The following is a 23,231-nucleotide window of genomic DNA, read 5'->3' as shown; positions in this document are numbered from 1 at the left end:
GCATGCACTACTTACCTTCTTCTTGATGCCTTTACCTATAGAAAACAGTCAGTTACACTGAGCTAAAGCGCGTTTGTTGCTTAGTTGGTAGACCAGTTGCCTGGAGATAGATTTAAATCATCTCTGGCAGAGGAAGCAGTAAAAACTAGTGTGTTGTACAGCAAGCAGTATTAACTTCCAAGTTTTGAAAACAGTTCTATCTGTGTGTCAAGAAGAATCTGATATTCTGTGCCTGTCATGCCAAGCCTTGTAAGGGATTTAGATTTCCAGGTCCTGTTGTCTGGAAACCAGTCAATTGATGTCTGAACTGAGTACCTGAATGCTAGTTCCATTAAACTGAAAACCAAAACTGCTGAAACACACAACTCTGAATGCAGGTGCCTTGGGAACTTTAAAACTTCAAAATGTATTCCACATCTGGCAGCAACAGGGTAGAAGTTTCCAGGCCTTTTTTTTTTTTTTTCCTGTAAGTGGAATCCAAACACAACAGATATCATTGTTCCAGGTCTTAACATCTGTTTCTGCACTCTGATGGACATTGATGAAACTTCTTTTTACTTCTGATGTGCAAAGTCAGAGCCTTTAAACACTGCAGTGTATTGGCCATGATGATTGTCCTTGGTGCACAGGAAACAGGAGTTTGGCTAACACTGTTTCTGGAGAAGACTGCTGTGGTTCGGATCTGTATAGATCATACAGCATGACTGAGAGGTGACTGGAAAACTTTTACTTTGATAAATGCTCCAGCCCTTTTCATAATTAGTTTTGCAAAATAGGTTGCAAAATAGTCTTTTAGACTGATAAAAGACTGGTAGTCTTTTTAGACTTATATTTATGTACAATTATAACCAGATAATAAATGAAATTTTGTTAACTCTAAAGGCCAAATCTTCAGTGTGCCTGTGTAACAGACCCTTTTCAATCTGCAGCACAGCGGTTCACAATACAAATACCCATCTAAGTTTTAGTCATGCCTCTGTGTTAATTCAATGACAACAATTTTTATATAAAGGGGTCCAAAGCTGACACGGAAAACTGTATTAAAACTAGGCTGTTTCTTCTTTTTCCACTTCTTGCTTCTCATCATCCTGAGGTGTTCCAGAGGCTGTTTCATCAACACTAGGGTATTCATTTGTTGCATTGCTTGGTGGAACTGTGGTTGCAGGAATGTTTTCTTCGTTAGGTACCTGAACATACTCTGCATTGGATTGTTTCTGAGCCATTTCTCTGCAGGAAGACAGGATGAAGTGTGATTTCACATGTTGAAATCCCATCTACACTAGACTCTTTCAAAAGAATGAGTCTTTGTGGTTTTGTTGTCTTAAAGTAACCCCCATATTATTATGATTGTTCCAAGAGACATGAAAAGGCTACAACATCACTTCTGCTAAGAGAGAGAGTGTCAGCATGTTAGATAATGAGACTGATTTACGTCATTGCTTAAGTGATCCTGTTAGAATGAACTGGGTTTTAGTATATTTAAATGCTACACCAGGAAAGCAGAATAGGAAACTGAGTGCTGGCAAGCAGTGTCTGAGGAGAGGTTGCAGAACACACTGTTTGGTGTGAGCTTTCTGTGAAATTCCATGCAGATACAGTGTCCCATTAAGTGTATAAAAATAGAGTGCAGTCAGAAAAAGAGTTATGAAAAAGCTAAAATCTAGAGAGAGATTTTTAGCAACAGGTATAGATTCCATTTATCTCATCGAAATAATAAACCAAGCCCTGATATTTAAGCATTTTCACATATAAAAAAGATTAGATGCTAGTGGGTTAGTTCAATGAAGTGAGATTTATTAGGATCTGAGCACACAGTTAGATGTTAATGTACATCAGTTGAAAGCAGAAAGCAGGTGTGTGAGTGACACGCCGTTGGTGTGGGTTAGCGGAATTCTGCATCGGAGGTCTTAGACCTGTGCTACAGGGAAGGGCCCAGAGGACAAACACACTTTTCTTTCTGTCCTCAGCTGCATGTGTTCATTTAGCATTTAACATCATGGGGCTAAACACGGTCTGTGTAGCATATGAGATCATCCCTATTCTGAAGAATTAGCAATTCAAGGAAAAAATGAGCAACCAAAGCACAGAGGAAAAGACATTTCCAGAGCAGAATCAAAATGGATATTCTGGGCTTCATTCTGTTGCCTAAACCTTGTATCTCCTGCCATTTGAGACACCTTAGAGCACCCCAAGCACGTGTCCTGTAATTTCAAATAGCACTGAATTGAGCCCGCTGTGTTTAAATCCAGTAATGCACAATCCAGTACATTTGCTGTGGCAACCTTTAGCTTCTGTTCCTTCTTTTTACTTCCTCCACCAGCAATTAGCAGTCACCATTAACTTTTAAATATTAAAAACTGTTTTTCCAACTTGCCACTTTTAGTTTGCAGGGTTTAAAAACCATTTTACTAGTTTAGATACTGCTAAGTGGTAGCTGCCTATAAATATATGGAAGAGGGTAGTGGCAATGTCTCTTACGAGAGCAACAGCTTAAAAGTCACACAAAAGCAAATATTGTCACTCTGGAAGTTTTCCCAAAACCTGCATTATTGACCCTTCAAAAATGATTAGAGTAATTATATTTTACTTCAGTGCTGAATTATCAGCAGTGCTTTACAGAAATAATTGTCTTAAAATGAAGCAAACAAAACTCTTACTGCATCTCTTTACTTGGCGTCTTCTTAGTCTTTTTTGCCTTCTTGCGTAAGACCCAGACAATAATGCAAATGATAGCAGCTGCAAGAACTGCTCCAATTAATGCTCCAGCAACAATGCCACCGTCTGAATCTGCAAAGAAGAAAGGATTACTTGATACATAAATACTTTTTTTTAAAAAGTATTACTATCAAAATCCCATGGAAATTTAGAGGAGCCTTTAGCATAAAGAAGGCGTTGGATTCAGAAAACTGAACAACTGACTGACAGCTGGATTTCCATGAGGGAAGCCAAAGATTCGCTAGGAAAGAGAAATGTGGTTTTGTGACCTTTGCTGCCTCCTGTCTTGTTGGTTAGCTCCCTGCCCCAGCAAACCCAATGTTTATGCCTGTCTAAATTCAGTGTCTGTTGGTTCTCAGTAAAGGCTCTGCAGTCAGATTCAGGTTCAGCTCCTGCTCCCAGTATGAAATCAGTTGTCCAGGTCAGTGTAAATTCTGGGCATACCTGGGAGAAAACTCCAGAGAGCTCCAAAGCCCATTCTGTTCTTACTTGAAAAAAAAAATCTGTAAAGTTTTCATAGCATTTTCCTGCAAAGTGTGTATGTCTTACATCAGCTATGGGATTACTTTCATGCATGAAACTTACAGTTCGTAGTTAGGTCCAGCTCACAGGTACTGTTCCCCAGAATGTTACTAGCTACGCACCGATAATACCCAGTTTCAAAGGTGGTGAGATTGCCAATGTAAAGAATGCCAGTGTTCGGATCTGTGACAAACAGAGAGCAGAGACTGATTACTGTTTGTGTGCTGTAGAGGCCAACCATTTTCTTTAGTTGGTCATACTGAGAGCTATTAAGAGATTAGAAACAGGGTTCTCTGGTTATGCATACATTTGGGGGTGTTTCATATTCTTTAAATAAGAAGCATTTACCTTCCTTGAAAATTACTACAGTAGATTCTGTAGGAGTGTATTAGAACATGGGAAATAGGCCCTTACTCTGTAATAAGAGTCTGTCTGCCTGATGTTTTACCCGCACTGACACCACTATTGTCAGTGTAACGTCACAGATGAAAATGCCACAGGAGCTGAAGACCTTCAGGGTGGAGATCTTAGCACCTGAATAACAAATAGACTATTCTAAGTTGACTTAAATTTCTGAGGGAAGGGAAATGGAAACAGCATAAACATTTCTCCCATTTTAGCAATTTAAAATAATGGCACAGGCAAGACTTTAACCTGCCATGAAACTTGTGTTAAAACAAATAGAAAGAAGCCCTGTGTTTGTGACAGCTATCAGTTCGTTTGAATTAAGCAAAAATAACGGTTTTATGACATTGACCATCAGAAGAGGAGGATAAGGTTTAACTACTATATGTAATACGTAGTGTTAGAAATGACTGGTGCTAAGGAACTCCACATTTTGAACATGGTACAGTAGTTGTGTCTTACGTACTGAGTTGTTCAGTCACAGGCTTGAGGGTATTGTCAGCTACTTTGTACCAGCGGTAGGTAGGGTGAGGCAATCCTTCCTCACATCTGCATAAGAGGTAGATTAGATGGCCTTTTTCAGGAGTTCCTTCTATTTTGCAGAAAGGTGTTGATGGTTTGACTGTAAAATAACAACAAGGAGAACAGACACATTATGGCCATATATCAAGGGGCAAGAGAGGGGCATGAGTATATACCGAGGGGAAAGCTAGTTCTGGTATTGTACATGTAAAATTGAACCCCATCTACAGGTTCCCATAGAAGAGCAGAGTTCATAGATCTGACCAAAGGCTCTCCCATGACAATTTGAGTAATATTAAGTATATATACATATATACATGCCTAAGATACCTTTTAATAGATAGGCAAATGATATTGGAATCACATTCTTATATTGGCTTTCATTTGTCACTCTGATCAGGTATGAATTCTCAATACAAAAGCAATTATTACAATGGGTTAGTACAAACTTTTGTCTTACCGAGAAGTAATGTATCTACTGCTTTTCATCCTTTCTGCCCTGTTCGTGGTTGAACTATTGCTTTCTTCCATTCAAAACAACTTTGTACTACTTCCATCCAACATGTACTAAGTTTCTAGAGTTTCTGGGAATTGGGGTGAGACAGATCCCTTGGGCTGTAATGCTGCCTAACCCTAGATTTACACAAGTCACCATGACCAACATTAGGTAAAATTAGTAAAATTTTGGTCTTTGCTGGGGCTGACTGTAATCATAGAATCATAGAATAATTTGGGTTGGAAGGGATCTTCAATGGTCATCATTGCATATCCAACCCCCCTATAATGAGCAGGGGCATCTGCATCTAGGTCAGGTTGCCCAGAGCCACATCCAGCCTGGCCTTGAACATCTCCATGGATGGTGCATCCACCACCTCTCCGGGCAACCTGTTCCAGTATTTTACCACCCTCATTGTAAAGAAATTTTCCTCACATCCAGCTGGAATCTCCCCTCTTTTAGTTTAAAACCATCACCCCTTGTTCTGTTGCAACAGGCACTGCTAAACCTTTTAAGAACAGAAAGGTTGCAATAAGGTCTCCCCAGAGTGTCCTTTTCTCCAGGCTGAACAACCCTAACTCTCTCAGCCATTCCTCATAGAAGAAGTAAGTTGTCACTCCCAGCTGAAAGGGCTTTTTATTTTAATCAAAGTTAATATCACTTTGTTTTCCAATATGAAGAATGTAGTGAAGCTGTGTAATTCCAGATACCTGCTTACCTGATGACATGAGGTAGCATTCTGAGAGCACAAAGTGAATCTGAAGTGAATTCCACTTGCGGTATACTGGGATTTTACTGTAGGTCAAGCAAGGGGAGCTGCAGAGCGATTATCAGGTCTGCTTTGTCTGGAAGCTAGAGGGCACCCCAGGCTCTGCCTGCTTCCAGAGCCCTTGGAAAATCTCTGCATCAATGCATCTGTGAGCCCTTTCTCTGCATCATGGGCCTTGTTTATCACAGTTCTGTTATTCCCTCTGGTCCTACGTATATTGAGCTGTGAATTCAGTGTTTCATAATAAGGGAGGAAAAGGACAGTACAACAATAGAGAGGAGAGGTGCTTACCCAGCACATTGACAATCACGGATTTTTGGCTCTGTCCAGCATCACCCTGTGGACTGAAAACTTCACAGGTGTAGGAACCAGTGTCTGAGGGCTGCATGTTGGATATTGTAATTGATGCATTCCCTGGACCTGTTGCAGCTGTTATCCTGTTCTTAAACTCTCCATAGGAGTAAGACTGGCCTTCTGAATAATAATAGATCTGTGATAAAGAATCAGTTGTTAGTCTGGTAACAAGAGATATTCCTGCTGCTTTGTTTGGTGTTCATAACTGGAATACAGTTGATTTCTGATTAAGCTCTTGATGTTACCCCCTTTCTGATTAAGCCCTTAATGTTACCCCCTTTCTTGCTCCCTCCCACAAGAAAGCAGACAGGAAAATGTGGTACATTTACATTTCTAGTGGTTTTTAAAATACAACCTTTTCAGAAATGGGATTTTGTAGTTGTGTAAATGGACAGTAGGTAGCTGTTTGTGGATAGTCCAGTCACAGACTGATGCATTTTCAAAAAGAAAGGTGAGACCATTGACTGTTGTATGACAATTCTGTGAATAGATGCCAAGTCATGCACGATGAGTAGCAGTACTAATTGCAGCACAGATAATTTGTGATATTATTAACAAGCGGCGCAGTAGAAGATTGTGACAAGAATGGACCTCTCATTGCAAAAAGTGAGTGGCTGCAGGGCTTTCCAATTACAGAAGCTAGCAAACAGAACTGAAATGAATCCACAAGACATATGTCTGAGCAAACAAGGTATCTGATCTGTCGGCAGTAAATTTGGAAGCAATAAAAACACAATCCAAGAACACCAGCAGAGTCATCACACATGCAATTAGAGCAATGATGCTGTTCTCCTTGTTTGTGTAATCAGGGTCAGAGACAGTGTCATGGACTATTTTGGGTTTTTTGAGTATATACCATAGATGGAAGTCAAGAATACTTGTTGGCCCCAGTGTTTGAAGAGGCAGTTATTTGGGATCAATAATTCCCCTTTACTGAACAGTAAAAAATGTTTTGCAGAATTATAGATGTAGTAAGGACAAATGTCTCTCAGGAATGTAAAATTTCCTCCCAAGCAAAAATTTGCTATCTTATGTTGACTAATTTCACTGACTTCATTAGCATCAATTGTAATTAACAGCACTGTGCGAGTAGAATTGGCCTCACAAGTTTATAAGCCCAAACCTGTTGTCTGTTAACTGAGAGGTTGCACTGTGCTCTTTGTGGAGCCTGCTTGGTAGCCTGAGTCTAAGAATTAGGCCTTAAGTCTAAGAATTAGTGTCAGATTTCCTTTTTGGTCAAAGTTCCCTGCCTTTAGGGATGCTTCAGGCAAGAATTATAATTTTCCTTACTTTGCAGAGCAACTGATTGCATTTTGAATTAAGAGTATTTTATTCTTAATTCTATTTATCCACCCTGATACGGTGTTGACTGAAGTCTTTAAGCAAAGTTATCTGAAAGCCTTTATTAGCTTAAGGCGAGCTACACCCCAGAACTGCCAGAGCATAGCTGGTTTATGCAATGATAAGGCTTTTAAATGAAGGTCAGAACCCAGACTGCACAGCACCGGCAGCTCCAGTACTGCAGCTTGGCCCCAGCTCAAATGCAGTTTTGCCAGACTTTATCTTTCCCTGCCCCAGGATTATAAACACCAGGTACAATTGATGCAGGGCTCTGAATGCCAAAGCTACGCTACTGCCTTTCCACCGTGTGGGAAACTGAGGGTTGTACTGAGGAGCCATAAGAGGTGCAGTGTGAGCACACTGGTAGACTAGGTTGGAAAGTGTGCTGAACAGCTGGATAGACTCTGGATAGAGAGTTCCCATTGTCTGCATGCAATGTCATCAGTTTTGAGACTGATTTTATGCTTTGCAAATGTCTATTTGCAAAATATTGCACCTCTGTTGCAAAACTAGAGTCTGATAGACACACTTGTATTCCCCAAGGAAGAAAAGTGCTGAGAATAAGGGGTTTGGTTTAAACAAATCACATGTCAAAAAACTGATCTACTTGTAATTACAAAACCACACTGGCCATGCTTGTCTCATTCTACATTTATCCAAGTATGAGCAACAATACGCTATTGCTTGCAAGACTCCAAAGTTACTAGAACTGTGACTTCTGATTTCTTAAGCTGACATTCCTATATAGATCTCAACAGTACCTGGCTGGATTTGCATCTCGTCTCAATCAATTGCTTCTGTTTGAGTGGGGTAGAGAAATAGCTTCTTTCATCAGCTCTTCACACTAATGTGAAATGAAGTTGCGCAATGACTTAAACGAAGTAATATGTGACTTGCATGAGAGGAGAAGGAGGCCCATTATATCTTACTAAAAGGCCTGATTACTGGAAAAGGGGGCTAAATACTGCATGGTCTACCTTAGGGTGATCTGGGATTTATGAGAGTAAGCAATAGCACTGAGTGCTAGCTTAGCTATAGCACGTGTTCCTGGGAAATAAGACTGGCACTATAAGTCTTGAATACAGTCAGGGCATGCCATTAACATTAGGGAAGAGCAAGTGCTCCTTGCTATATTTAATCTGAAGTCAGGGTGAATTATGTGTCTAAGCCCTCATACAATACACTGAAAAATGAATCCACTGTGTTCCCTCTTCCTGTGTGAATGCATGCAGAGAAAACATTTTGTGTACACTGTTAAATCTGAGGCAGGTGTCAGCACAGCAGGGTATATTTGTCCTCTACATGGATTTAAACAGAATCTTTCTGGTTTGGGTTTTGTTTTGTGTTGATTTTTTTTTTCTCACAACTATGAACATAAATGCAGTGAAACATCTAAAGGAAACACCTTCAGTTCCTCTGCAGGCTCCTGCCTGTTCTGCTCCTGTATGATGTTTATCTCACTAGCTCTGGAGTTTGTTGCCTGAAGGAAGGTGGTAAACACCAAAAAGTCTGAGTAATGTTGTGATTAATTACTGAGTGTATATCTTGTCCTGGAGGTATGATTGGATTGTGTACACAGGACATTTCATGTAAGAGGAATATGTTTCAGTTAACTGGCTGTGAATTCATAGCCTGTTCTAAACGATACACTCAAAATGGATCTTTTAAACCCTTTTTCAAAGTGCTTTTATGCTGTCCCTGAAAGCTCATGTTTGTGGCTTTAAAAAAGCTGAAATGAAAATCGTTGCAAAAATGTTTCTGTTCCATTTCAACAGTAAAAAAATTGTTTTCTGTTGAAGATATACAAGACTGGGGGGGAGGGGGGCAACTGACAGCTAATGTTCCCCCTACAGATACACATCTCATTGACATTTCTTTCCATTTCACCTAAAATGTTCCTAAAGTGTCTGTATGGGAGAGCTGTAAATTTAGTCAATGGCAGCCTTTTCCTGGAAGCCTTTTTATTTTAATGTGATAAATAGATTTAAAGTGCAACATTTTGAATGTAAATAAAATAAATATGAAAGAGGTCTGCTGTGCTTCTGTTGAAAAAAATAAGCTTTTTATGTCCTCAAGGAAATCATGAGCAGCTCTGGTGAAGTTGATGATTTACCAGTGTAAAAACAATACTGAGGGTGCAGTAATGGTCGCTGTGTCTCCTTACCAGTTAGTTTGCTCAGGCAAGTTTTTATATAATGGTGTTTTTTTACGTTTCATGGGAGCAGCTGCCTGGGATAACTAATGAAACAACTGACAGAAAAGAGCAGAGATTATCACTCCTCAAAATGCTGTCCCTAGTAACTCCACCATCTGAAACACCAGTCTCTGTAAAACAGCTGAATTCCCCAGAAATTGTCTCCCTGACCTTCAAGAGGACTGTGGTTCTTTTGGGTGTGCAGCCTGTGGGCCAGGCACTAAAGTGGCCTAAAGCCTAAAGCCATTGATGTCAGCAGGCATCTTCCTTGGCTTTCTCAGGCAGTGGTATAGTTTTCTATGTATTTCCATAGTCACAATTTCTCCTGCAACCAAGAAAAGGATTTGGGCTTGTAGACTCCCAAAGCAGTTGAGACAATTATTCGAGTACCCATTTGTAACCTGAGTTACAATCAAGACAGGAAATTGGGAATGATCATACTTGTTTCAAAGACAATCTCAGTAATCTCTATGTGCTCCAGATGCTGGAGACAAGATTGTTTGTGTCTCTAGTTCTGAAGGATCTGGTACGTGAAATCACGTGTCCTTTCCTTCTCCTTTAGCCTGACTTGTGGGAGGGCTGCTCCTCTCCTAGTGTGGTGCTGAGAAGAGTGTTTGCCTGCAGAGGAAGCAGTTGGCAAAGCTGAGGCTGAGTTGAGGATTTTCAAAGGCTGCCAGATGCTTGGCAGAGAGTGAGGGACCTACCTAGAGGTTTTCTTTATACAGCTTCTATAGGAAGATCTTCCTCAGGGTGTGGAGGGGGTGTGTGAAAAAGCAGGCAGTAAATTAGAAGAAACATGCCTCCATCTGTTCCTTTCTTCTTGGGGCAGGACAAATAGAAACCAGAATTTACATAATATGTGATGCAGTGACACCAGGAGCAGGGGGTGGGAGGAATATTGCTGTACAATGCTCAGTACATCTGGATATCAAAACTGTAAGATGAGATGTACTTGAAGATGTGTTACAAACCTCCCTCTTCATGTCCACAGAAGTCTTGATTTCCTGACTGAGGGGCAGTTTCAGGACATGCTTTCCTTTCCAGTACCTTCTTCCCTTCCACAGCCCTTTCTCACTTTCCCCCATGAGAAGATGCAAAGCTACACCATCTTATTTGATGATGTTTCTCTAGGCTGATGTGTTCAGCACCCAATTCACGGTCTTTGCCAGGGGAGACGTAAACCTCAGGCATTCAGAAGGACCTGTCACTGGGGTGTTCTGTAATTTTCTGTTGACATTCTTTCAAGCTACTAGAGAAAAAACTGTTAAAGTCTCCTTCTCAACGGTAAACGCAAGGGAGAATATTAACAACTTCACTGCTTTTATCTCCTTTTGGATTCTGAGTACAGACAGAATTTGTAAAATAACAAGGGAAAAAAATGTTGATCACTCCTTTAAGCATCTTGCCATCTAATTAGAGAACAAATGCCACACACTCAGAGTGTTAATTAAAGCCCAAGGCTCAGTTTCTGAACTCAGCTAGATAAGAAAGCAAATGCTCACGCATGCATTGGTTTCTTTGACGTGTGTCATGTGACTGAGTCTGGCCCCAAATGCCTTTTTTCATCCACAGCTTCTTTTCACACATTTTTGTCAAAACTCTGATCTGCCAGACTGCAGCAGGGGTTTATGTCCTGCATCACTGAGATTTTTGCATGGGTAATTGAGGATGTTGATAATGACTGGAAGCATCTTGTCACAATTGCACATTGGTAGAAGAAGAAAAGGATGGAGTCAGAAGCCTTGAGAGGATTAATCATTCAGCAGCTTTAACTGGTGCAAAATACTTTTGAGAAGCAGCTCTTTCATGTTGTCACAGTATCATTCTTGTGGCTGAACTAGTAGGGAATAATTTCTACAGCGCGTGGAGCACAAAATTTTTCTCAGTGCATTTTGTGTAACTGCTCTTCGGCAGTTATTATGAGACCTCCATTTACATTGGGTTGTACCCTGTACTTCATGGTGAGACAGGAATCCCACTGCAGTCAAAGAGAGTTTGGAATGGATTATGGCTGGGACATTGAGCTGGCAGCTGAGAGGAGGCCATTTCAGCAGGCAGCGTAGTGTCCCACTGTATGCCTCACAGCTCAAAATGTTATATTCTAGAAAGAAGATCCAGGATGGGGTTTTTTGGGGCTATCCAGACTCACTCACATTCAGCCCAGAGGCTCCTGGTGTATGGACATGCCCTTTAGATACCCTTTGGGTAGAATATTCCTAAAGATTCTAGTTCAGCCACCTAGAATAGCTGTGGGGAAAAAACAACAGCTACATCCAAAACAATTTTGATAGAGAAAAATACAATCCACAATAGGGTGAGTTAAAAACTCTGAATGATGCATCTGATTCAGTTTATCTCAGTCACGTGCTGGTTTGAGGTGTTAATCCAGAACATGACTACAGGGCTCACAGTAGCACAGTAGCAGAAGCTGTTTAAGCTCTTTTTTTGCCTGAAGATTGGGAGGATTATTTTTTTCTTACCTTGTATCTCCAGCTACATCTTCCCCGTGCATCTGTCACATGCACCATCTTTTGACAATGACTGACTGACTTTTCATCCATACTCAGAATACCATGACACGGGGAACGCTGTATTTGAGTAAAAATGTGCTGATCTGAGAGTTAAATGAGATTTGAAATGTTCCCCCAAAACCAAAGAGCCTCTGCTCTACGCAGCTCCCCATCAGTACCATCAGTGCTATTCACAGGGGCAGGGTGCCTCCTGTTCAGCAGATTTTGCAGGTATCTTAAGCCTTGTTAACAGTGAGATGCAATAGAATCTTATTCTAAGTTCTACCTAAAACAGGGCAATCTAAGATTGAAGTCTAAAGTTTGCCCCAAACACACCAGTTACAACCTGATTGTTTTGTACTTGGCTCCACTTTCTTTTGTGTTCTCACTACTGTCTGCTTCAATGTATCAGTTTATTTTACCCTTTCTCTGCAGACTGTCAACCCAGTGCCAGAGGGAACCACAGGCAGTCCACAGTAATCCCATTGACATCCAGGGTGTCACTCTGACTGCAGTGACATTGCAACAGCATCTTCATTTCTCTGCCTTGGGGGTGTTGCCTCTGCTTTCCATGAAGCTATTCCTTTGAAGTGCCTGCTCAGTCATCTAAGTGCTAGATGAAACTTGATTTTAAAAATCACCTCTAGGCAAAAAGTAATGCCCATGTACCAGAGGCACCTTTCCAGGAAGTTTTCCTCCTGTTCTCTTCAGGAGGTGGTTTCCACAGGCTCATCTTTGCTCATGGACTCTAATGGACTGCTCTGCTCCCAGGACAGTGTCCCTTGCAGCACTAACAGCCTCTGCAGTATATGATCTTGGTTGGTTGTGTCTGACAGCATGTGATGGGGTTTCAGGAACTGCTCATAGTACATGGGGATGAATTTGTTCCTTCAAAAGTTTGTATGGGAGCCCCACACTTCCAGGGCTGACTGGCCACTGGCTCTCACATGTCAGCCCAGTGCCCATGCCTGTGCCTTGCTATGAGCTGGGCAGCAGAACTGTGCTGGCATTGGGACTGCTAGTGATCTGAATTTGGGGTTTCAGGGTGAAAGAAGCAGACACAGTTGTGCTTTCAAGCTTGCCTTATTTTAGAGAACATTTTCATGAGAGGTCTATGAAGAGTTCAGTTTCTCTTACAAGTAACATTCATTCATGATCTTTACTCATCTAGTGAATTTAAAGTTTCAGTCAAGAATTCTGCCCTGGGCATACCTGGAGTAGCCATGCAGTGTCTTTGATAGTTTCACTTTACTTTTAACTGTGGGTGGCCTGGGCTGGAGGCTCGAGGTGTGGCCCTGGCTGGGTTCAGTTGTGTTTGGCTTTGCAAGGCTGTAGCCTCGCCTGTGCAGAGTCAATAGCAGGCTTCAGTCTTTCAAACATTTACTTAGGTGCTTTACACTGAGGCTGGCCAAGTGACTCAGAGCATGAACTGAAGCACACATGTAGATTTTAGGAGTTGAGACTTTACCTTATGAACAATGGCCAGGCTGTGATCTACTCTCTTACCCTGTGTGAGCAGAGTAAGTAGTGTTTGCCGCAGTTTGCCTGGACGTAAAATGGAGATAGTTCAGTTTTGGGAAGGTCTCAAGATCTTTAGCTGGGAGTTGTTATTTAAAACGGAAGTTTAACATTAAAAAGACAGGTCACAAAGGTAAATGGCAAGAAGAAAGTTAAAATACATAGGGCATCCTATTTTCCATGAGTTGATGTTTACATTATATAATTCAAATGAGGGGAATTACTTGCACTGGAGAAACTTCTCAGGAAAAAAAGCAAAGATAGGCTACAAACAGTAAAAAGATCTACATTCTATACATACACTATATATTCTACATTCTATACATGCACTGTTTATAGCTGCACTGCCTTCAAAGCAGCACTGAACACCTGCCATTCCGCTGTTTGCTGCCTCCCTTTTCACCATCCTGTCTGTGAGCAGCCTGTTCGTGGTATTTCATCCTCTTGGTGTAACTGCCAAGACTTAACAAGTGTTGAACACCTGCACCAGCATTGTGTAAGGTGGGCAGTGCGGAACAGGAAATGAAAACACCAGAACAAGCAGCAGCAGACACCAGCCAGCTTCACAAAGAAGTACAATACTGATATTCTTATTAAAAAGTAAAAAAAGAAGTTATTAAAAATGGCCTCTGTGTTTATTATATGTTATGTCCTAAAATCTAGCAATTTAACCCTCACGTTCTTCAAGCCAAAGGTATTGTAATGACATAACTTTGCCTTAATTAATTCTAACACTCTATAATTTTTCCTATTATTTGCTGCCATTGTAGAGAGAAAGAGCCATGTTCTCAATTACCTACATAAACATGATTTATTAAAATCAAGATTCCTCTTTCTCTGTATTTGTTATAGAGAACATCCCCTCTGCTTAATCTTATTTTTGGGAATATACTGCCCATGTGAATAACACGGTCATCAAGATACCTAGCATTTATTAAGATGTTAAGAAGTTAAAATTGCAGCAGGTGAGATAAGAAGATGTATTTTTTGCATTAGTTTATATATATATATATAATTGTAAGTCTTCTGTCTTCAAAATATCTGGCAGAAATTTTCAGCTTTAAAAAACAGAATTTGAAAATGTTTTCCATTTAGTTGCTGAAAGAAAGGGCAAATTTTAAATGGAACCAGAATTTTCCATAATTTTTTTCCAGGGAAAATGTGTTCTATTTACAAGGAAGTATTTGTTTGTTTGCTTGTTGATGACATTTCAGAATCTGATTATTTTATCCCATTTAAAATGCCAGCTACTGCTCTGATATTCAATGGATATGGTGCAAGTCTTTTAAATTCAGTTGGTTTTGTCATCTTACCAGCACATTAAACTTATTTTTTACTTGCATTTTAGTATTTAATCTAAACAGCGAAAGCCAAAGCTGGCAATCTCCTCCATTATCATCCATGTATTTCCTACTTGGAACAAAACGTGTAACTTAACTTCAGCTACATGCCAAGTAACCAGGGCAAAGGCAGGTTTGCAGAAAGAAAGATTACTTTTTTGTTTAAACTTGTAGGAGCACATGTGTGCCTTCATCATTCAGTCCTTTCTGAAGCTCACACAAGTCACCAGCCTGAAACAGAACTAGCAACCTTGTATTGCAGTGGGTTCAGAGGGAAGTTGAAAATCCAATTTCATGTTCAGTGGTGTTGTATTATTTCTTAAACTGTATTTTCCAGAAGCAGCCACAGTCCTTTCTTCCCAGTGCTCACATTAACTGGTTTTATTGTGAATAGGTTCAAAATGGGAAGGAATTGCCATGTTGTGGTGAAAGGGTACTAGGTCAAGTAACCCAGGACTGAATGCATTGCTAAAAGCATTTTAAAAGGAGTCCTGCAGCTCTTTGAACACATGCACCCTCCAGGCACATCAGGAGTAGTGAAGGACGTCCTCTGAGCCTGGCTGGGCATGCAAGCCAAGGATAACTGGTGCTGCAGTGAGAGGAAATGTTGTCTCCATGTTCAGGGAGAATGAGATTAGTCACTAACCCGTGTCCTTTCCAGACTGAGCCTACTTCATTTAATGAAAATGCAAATCATCCATTACAAATGTATGTGTGTTGTGGTGTAAAAGTGAATTTACTGTGAAATTAGTTTCAAATGGGGAGAAAACCAGATGCAATTTTTACCACTGTTTTTTACAGTGCTTATAGGCACAGCATTCCCGTTGCCTGCAGTGGGAGCTGCAGGAGCCAGGAGTGAGTAAGGAAGAGATGGATCCACAAGGTTTCCCTAACATTTGGTAGCCTCAAATCAGTTAGTTCTTGTTGAGCATATTCTGAACCACCCACAGGATTTTATAGTTCTGATCCTCAGGGGGTATTTTCTCATCCTTGATCACAGTCTGTGAATGGTTTTCCCCTCCTGGATCACTTGAAACTGTCTGATTCTCCCTCTAAAATACTTGCAACTACAATTTACTTATTTCTCTTGTTTATGACCAGAAAAATTATTGCACTTATTGTGTTACAATATGGAAAATTTGACACAAGTGAAACAGAGAGACCTTAACCAAATCTGGAGAAGTTGGGCTTGTTCCTATCTCAGTGCTGTACTTCTCACCTGAACAAGAGAGTAAAATGTATGAGGTACACACTGGATCAAAATTACAACATGTTGTACTATGTACAACTTACGAAACCTGCAGCTACCACCCTTTCATGAATAATTCTTCATTTAATAAAATAGTTTAGGCTTGAAATAAGCAAATGATGAGTAACGGCTATTCACACAATTAGTCAGGCAAGGTGTGCATGTGTCGGTCTGGCATTCACCTAGAGTCAGAATCTGGGATGGGCCCAGTGTTTGTATTTAGCACTGATACAGTCTTTATCTGAGATGTACTGAGCAGTTCTGTCTTACGTTAAACTGCTATTTCTTACATACTAGCTATTGCCGTTCAATGCCAGGTACGTTACATCCTGTTCATCCTGCAAATTACAGACAGTCTAATTCTGTGTAATTGATCAGTCAAATAGAAGGTATAATTCTATCAGCAGTGGCAAACCTCCTAACATATAATATTACTAGGAAATTGGTGAACATGATGAGAATATCGTCAGTGTGGACTGTGACACTAAAGTCAGATTTCTATGTATCACCTTTCAGATGTAACACCAGGCAGGAGTGTTCAAAAAAATGTCATCAACAGGATAAAAGCAGTGGGAGAGAAAAGGGCCTGAATGTCTGACAGGCATGAGCCTGGCACCAGGACATGGGAAAAAATCACTGTCATCTTCAAGGATGCAGTAACACTTCTAATTGGCATTTCTTCTTAGAAAGGAAGGGGTTGCTGATTGCTCAGCAGTCAGGAGGAGCAAATCATAATGGGAGCTCTTACCCTGCAGGTTATGATGCAAGTGAGATTCATGGACTTATTTCCCCACCAAAATATCAGATTAATGGTCAGCTCTTGACATCTGAGCAGTATTGTGAGTCTGTGTAGGAAATTACACATCCTGTCCCTGACTCCCTCCAGGCAGACCAGACTGCTCTGCAAGGCCTTTACAGCTACGTGAGAGGCTTGGGCAGTGGGTACACCATATAGCTGTCCAGTATCTGGTGCTCTTCACAGTCCTGTTGCTGCCTTTGTGCTGATACTTCAGCCTATTCTGTTTGGCTCTGTTGCATCTTCCGGTCTCGGGAAGCGCAGGGAACATTTGCCTTTGATCTGTGATTATTGTGCTACCATAATGACACCCATGGGATGCTGCAAAATGCCAACACAAGTTTGCCATGGCACATTTCCTGCTGGGACAGTCTACAGGACTACTATAGTCCTGCCAAAACACTGCTCACATTGTGCTAGTAGCCTGTTGTTGTGTACTGTTGCTCTTACCAAGCACCTAAACAGTAACCATAGTGGCTGAGACAAGGAGCTTGTTTGATCCTAGAATGGGGGACACATTGTCATAGGCAAGGGCGTCTCACCCTTGAAAGGAAAGCAGCCTCCACAATGGCAGGAAATGTCTGCCAGACAAGGGAAAAGGGAGCTGGCCCAGGGGCTGGAGCGCTTGTGTGGTTTTTGGACACCTGGTCTTCGCTCTGCTTCACGCTTCCTGTGTGACTTGGAGAAAGTTGTTTGAGCATCTGAATCCCTTTTGTACCTTCTCATAAGTTCCCAAAGCAATTCAGGCATGCCAGTAGGGCTAGGGAGCCTAAATAACTTTGTGCATCTGCCCCTAAGTTTCATTGTATCCCAGTCCTTTGTCTTTAGGGAGGGAACACCACCATTACCTCCCTCCCTGGTTTGTGGTGAGGATAACACTATTAAACACAATAAGATTTGTTGAAGACTTAAGGATATGTTAATTATAACTTAATAATAAATAAATATCTTACGGTGTGCAGTTGGGTCTCTTTGGCACTGTAAAAGCTCCACTGGATAAAGAAGTTTCCCATTGATCCAGAACTCGTGTATGTACAGAGGAGGGTTGCATTGCCACCTGTAGTGACATTCACTATCTTCTCAGGCACGGTCACCACAACACCGCTGACATGACCTGTGGGCAGTAAGTGAGGTGAGGAGGGATCAGCCAGACCCTGGGAGCCGTGCAGGAGCACTGCACTCCCTGCACCATCGAGGAAACCCGTAGGACTTGTGCAGTCCTTCTTTTCAGTACCCTCTCCGTGGGCCTTTGAGTGATGTCAAGGTGGGAGTGGGTAAAAGCCAATAAGCAAGTAAATCCCCCAGATTACCTGTGCTCTTACAACAAATAATACTCTGAAAAAGCAGAGTTTGTTTTTACATACTTGTTCTCACTTGCAGAGACTTGTCTGCTTACTCAGTGCCTGTGGCTTAACCAAACCTTTCTCCTCACTTGCAGTGCTCTCCTGCAACTTGCACTCACAGCTGTGTTGCGCCCTTTTTAGGAGTGTGACCAGCAGGTCGAAGGAGGTGATCCTGCCCCTTTATTCTGCTCTCGTGAGACCTCACTTGGAGTATTGTGTGCAGTTCTGGTGTCCTCAACATAAAAAGGACATGGATCTGTTGAAACAAGTCCAGAGGAGGGCCACGAGAATGATCAGGGGACTGGAGCACCTCCCATATGAAGATCGGCTGAGAAAGTTAGGGCTGTTCAGCCTGGAGAAGAGAAGGCTGCGTGGAGACCTCATAGCGGCCTTCCAGTATCTGAAGGGGGCCTATAGGGATGCTGGGGATGGACTCTTCATTAGGGACTGTAGTGATAGGACAAGCGGTAATGGGTTAAAACTTAAACAGGGGAAGTTTAGATTGGATATAAGGAGGAAATTCTTTCCTGTTAGGGTGGTGAGGCACTGGAATAGGTTGCCCAGTGAGGTTGCGAATGCTCCATCACTGGCAGTGTTCAAGGCCAGGTTGGACGAGGCCTTGGGTAATATGGTTTAGAGCGAGGTGTCCCTGCCCATGGCAGCGGGGTTGAAACTTGATGATCTTAAGGTCCTTTCCAACCCTAACTATTCCATGATTCTATCCTTCTTACCCTTATTTTTTTCAGTTACTCCTTTAAATGTCTGAGCTCCTTTATGGTGGATCACCATCTCCTACAGTGTTGTCTGTTCTTGCATTCTTACATTCTGACTGGAGTCAGTGGCCCTGTAGGTCCCCCATGTTGGAGCCCAGCACTTTGCTCTTGCTAACTACTTAGCTTTTCTTTAAGTTTTTAGGGCTTACATGCAGAAGCTGTTCTATTCTAATGCTTTTACACTGATAACTTGAGACTACACTTTTTGGAACTGCTTTTATTCTGTGGGTTGTGAGAAATTCTGTGATAACTTGATCAACCCTTTTTGCTGTGCTCAAAGCAGAAAGGGAGAAAACGTAACATATGAGCCCTTTCCCATAGTTTTGCGATCGGTCTTGGCTACACAGTCATATTAAGGAAAGGAATCAAACATCATCTTACAATATTTATCTGTTTCTCTCCTTCATATAAGTTACTAACAATAGTGACTTATGGCAACAAAGCAAGAGCTGTCAGAAGAATCAGTCTGAATTTCAAGGTTTTGCTAGATCACCGAGCCTGGGTTTAAAGCTACCACCTGAAGATTCTGAAGGATAATATGTTTTCATTGAGTGTGATGGAAAACATGAGTCTGTTGGAGCTTTCTATGCAAAACAGGCAAAGTGAGAATGTTATAATAATAGCAATTTTTACATGGGTTTATTGCACATATGAATGATAGAGGCAAAACACATGGAATATTCTTCTCAATAAGATAGCGCATCTTATGTTTGGGTGCTGCTTTTGAGAGTTGAAGCAGAACCTCCAGTAATGCTGAAAGAGTGTTTTTCTTGAATTATCAGCCTATGAGGGAAAACACTGTTTAAAAAATACATATATCTATCTTGGCATTTTTAACCATTTAAATCTTGCAGATCCATTAGTTGCTACAATATGCAAACCTATCTGAAGACAGAGCCTGAACTCTTTGAGGTCTGTTTTTTTTGATGGCTTCAATTTGTTCCTAGTTTGATGGCTTAGTAAAGGCTAAGCGCAAGGAAGAAGAGAATATTGTACTTTCCAGATTAATGGTTGCTAGGATGAGAACTAGCGGGTTTAAACTACAGCAAGATTTACGTTATATGTGAAGACAGCCCCACAGGGATGGCTGGAGATTGACCTAAATGTATTAAACCTGCCTTGGGGACAGAGAGGATCCCAGTGCTGGCTGTAAGTCCTGCTTGTCCTGTAAATTCACAGTAGCTTAATCCTCCCTCAGATCTAATATAAAAGCTATATCACATTTCAGATATCTCAGTTCACTGTTCTCAGCTTTAAGAATTAGAGTTGGCCAGAGAATTCTGGCCAGGTTTACGTGTATTTATTTTCTAGTCTTTGCAGGATTAAAGTTATGATCTTTCAGCACAAGGTCATTCTACTGAAATTTCCATTTTCCAGCCGTCTGCTCCACGTATTTCCTTTATCATTCTCTGAGTTTGGAGTCAGGAGTGCCACAGAACCTGGCTTTTCCAGAAAAATGAATGGATTTTAGCAGAAGTGACTCCACAAAGCATTCTCATTTCCATGAAGCTATGTATTTTGAAGAAATACATTTAGTTGAAATAGGCTTAAATATAAATATAGGCTTCAGTAAAACTATAAAGCCAAATCCTATCAAACTTCCATTGTCCAGTGAAGCTACTTAAAGCCATCACTAATTGCAAGATGGAGCGTTTGACTAAACATGGAGTGAACTGGACATACACAGCCTTTCATCTCATCACGGAAGTTGATGAGAGTTTTGCTTTACGTTTAGTTCACTGTTTAAGGTTTCAAACTTGTAACCTTATTTCATACATACAGGGTTTAAATGAAAAAAGCACATGAGTAAGAGGTAACTCAGTGAGAAAGCTAGAGTGAACAGACTATAACTTGTTAAAAATTAATCCGTATCTTTTACTCATCACTATTATGGTAAGACCGTTTCCTTGCTACAGAGAAAGTCATTGCAGTTAATTGGGAATTGTCCACTTTCACTGGAGTCCCATGCAGATTTTAACTCTCATGGATTAAATCCATGTTTGCCAATCTTTTCCTAGGCACTATAGAAACCGCCAGCCAGCACCCATCAGTACAGGCACACTTCTAGTCATAAATCCAGATTTTAAACTTAGAGGACATTGGTTTAAGAAGTATCGGTACTAATTCTGAATTACTTCTCATTCCTAAGGCAAAAATCTGTGTGGTTTACATGTGTGAGAGAAAGAGAACATTGAAACACCAGGAACAGCTATTTAAAATATTTCTCTGGCATCTAAACTAGGCAATTCCATCTTGAAAATGTGGGAGCTAACTTCCATTTTCTTTAGTGAACACGGAGGCTGTTCATCTCCGTGGAGCATCAGACTTAAAATGTCTGCTTCTGTATATATTGAAAATAAAGCTTAGCATGATGAAATGTCCTTGAAACATGAATAATACATGATCTTTAATATACCATATAATTCCTAGATTCCACAAAGGATAATGTTCTCACTTAACTTCAGCGATTATTCCCATGCTTAAAGTTAAGCATCCCCCCAAAATTTTTGGTTGAGGTGGGACCAAGTAAATCCGAGCATGAATCCGTAGCATTTCCCAGGGTTATTATCAAAGGGAAACAAAAGCTGAACATGAGAAAACCTAACCTCAAAACACCTGAAAGACCGTGATGTCTCCATGTGAGCGATCTTCGCCTCGTCCTGGTGTTAGAGCAAAGCATTAATTTATCAAAGCTAAAATTCAGTTCTTGACCACAAGCTCTTTCCAGTGAGTGCTCAGCTTGCTGATTTCCACAACATGGTATAGCATTCTAGCCATGATTTTCATTCCATCCTAAAATGAGCCTTGAATGTTCTCCTAGTTTGCCAGTCAGCTTCACCTGCTCTCTTATTTCAACAAGTTCCTTTATTCCAGTGCCATTATGATCAGTTTGTTATTCTTACTTACCTGTAAGGATGGCCAGAACTGGAAATACCTTCAGCATCGTTGCAAACATCTTGATGCAGCAAGAGAAAAGCAACCAGATGCTGCTTCGGGCTTCGACTGAAACTCAACTCTTGTTTATTTTAAGTGGGTTTTTGTTTTCCTTATCAGCTGTATATCAACACGTCAATGAGCTTTTTCATTCTCCTCCTTTATCACATGTGTGCCTTTCTCCGACTAGTGGTGTGACTGTTCAGTTGAAATCATTTTGTGGGGTTTGAGCAACTGAGGGTTTTGTTAATAATAAACCCTTGAATCAGAGAAGCCCAGATTTTCCCACTTTTGCCAGGGCTCAGTAGTATTTGCCTACATAAGTCCTTCCAGTGAGTACAAGAAAAGTATTGGTGGAGTTATTTAGCAGTCAATCTGATTACCAGTGTTGGAGTCAGGCCTAATATGAGTAAGGGATAATCTTTATTTCCTGTTAAATTGTAACATTTCTTTTTTAAAATGGGCATGTGGAGATAATACATTGTTAGTACATTTTCATTGTAAAACTATTTCCCATACAGTTTTATACAGAATGATTACATTAGACTCATGGGTGTCTTGAAGTTTCTGAATAGAACTCATCAATAGCACCCCAAAATAAAGGTAACAGTTATCTTCTAAACTGATAATAAAATCCATTTCATCAATTTTTAATCCATGAAGTTGGATGCTACTAATACAAAATTGCAAGGTGAATATATTGATTTTTATTTAAATTTAAATGCCTGATGCATGTAGTGAAAAGCAGTGGGTGAAGGTTAGGACTTGAAGAATTAACTAAAATAGCTTACTTTGTCCTTGCTGGATGCAAAATGCCTTCTCTAACTCTTTAAAGCTCATTAGGAACTGAAGGTGCTCAGTTTCTTGCTTTCTTTATTCCATGTTGTCCAGGGAATTCAAAGCCCCAAGCTCCGATAGGAATAGCTGGTTCCGTGCACACAGCCATGTGTTAGTGAACAGCTGAAGACATAACAGAGGGCAGCATTGCCTTTTAGATGTGTGCCTGTACCTAGGACCAAGGTGGTGAAAATGGTCAGTGACCTTTTTTCCATGCTTGTTGAATTTTATTCTGCCAGATATTCCTGTTTGTGGCAGATGTCTGAATAATCTCTTGGCACATGTCAGGGTTTGATTATATTCTTAAATGAGCCATCTCCAGAAGTTTTATAAGGCATGTCTTCTTTAGTTCTGACTATTAGTGCTTCATACAGCATTCCCAGAGGGTGAGCAGTGCTTGTCTTTTAGTGATGGGGACAACAAGACTTGGAACAGTTCAATGTGTCATCCAAGGATGGATGCACAGGTGACCTAGAGTCCGTGTAAAAAGGAATCTGTACACTGAAAGACTGAAATTCAGATTCAGGTTTCTTCCAAAAGTGTTTAAATTCACCTTCACTAAAGAAACATGTAGGGATCCCAAATGCACACAGGGACCTCTCATGGGTTTTCC

The 23,231-nt window shown here is 40.8% G+C and overlaps 2 protein-coding genes across 2 annotated transcripts in view; one reads left to right on the top strand and one right to left on the bottom strand.

Annotated features, from left to right (window-relative positions):
* PSMD10 (proteasome 26S subunit, non-ATPase 10) overlaps positions 1 to 23,231 on the top strand; it is a 53,457-nt gene that overhangs the window by 6,824 nt on the left and 23,402 nt on the right. The window lies entirely within an intron of this gene.
* VSIG1 (V-set and immunoglobulin domain containing 1) lies at positions 75 to 22,643 on the bottom strand. The gene is made up of 7 exons (XM_061358131.1): positions 21,755 to 22,643; positions 17,685 to 17,845; positions 5,721 to 5,919; positions 4,109 to 4,264; positions 3,301 to 3,420; positions 2,658 to 2,787; positions 75 to 1,227 (listed from the first exon to the last, which is right to left on the bottom strand). The coding sequence occupies exons 1-7, from the start codon at positions 21,801 to 21,803 to the stop codon at positions 1,047 to 1,049; spliced, it is 996 nt and encodes a 331-aa protein (XP_061214115.1). The 5' UTR covers positions 21,804 to 22,643; the 3' UTR covers positions 75 to 1,046.

This window comes from Neopsephotus bourkii, unplaced genomic scaffold, assembly GCF_033783945.1.
Source record: "Neopsephotus bourkii isolate Nb327-2 ecotype Australia unplaced genomic scaffold, CSIRO-AGI_Nbou_v1 NB_936, whole genome shotgun sequence".
Lineage (NCBI taxonomy): Eukaryota > Metazoa > Chordata > Aves > Psittaciformes > Psittacidae > Neopsephotus > Neopsephotus bourkii.
The sequence above is the reverse complement of the archived record's forward strand: the minus strand, read 5'-3'. Positions and strand labels throughout refer to the sequence as shown.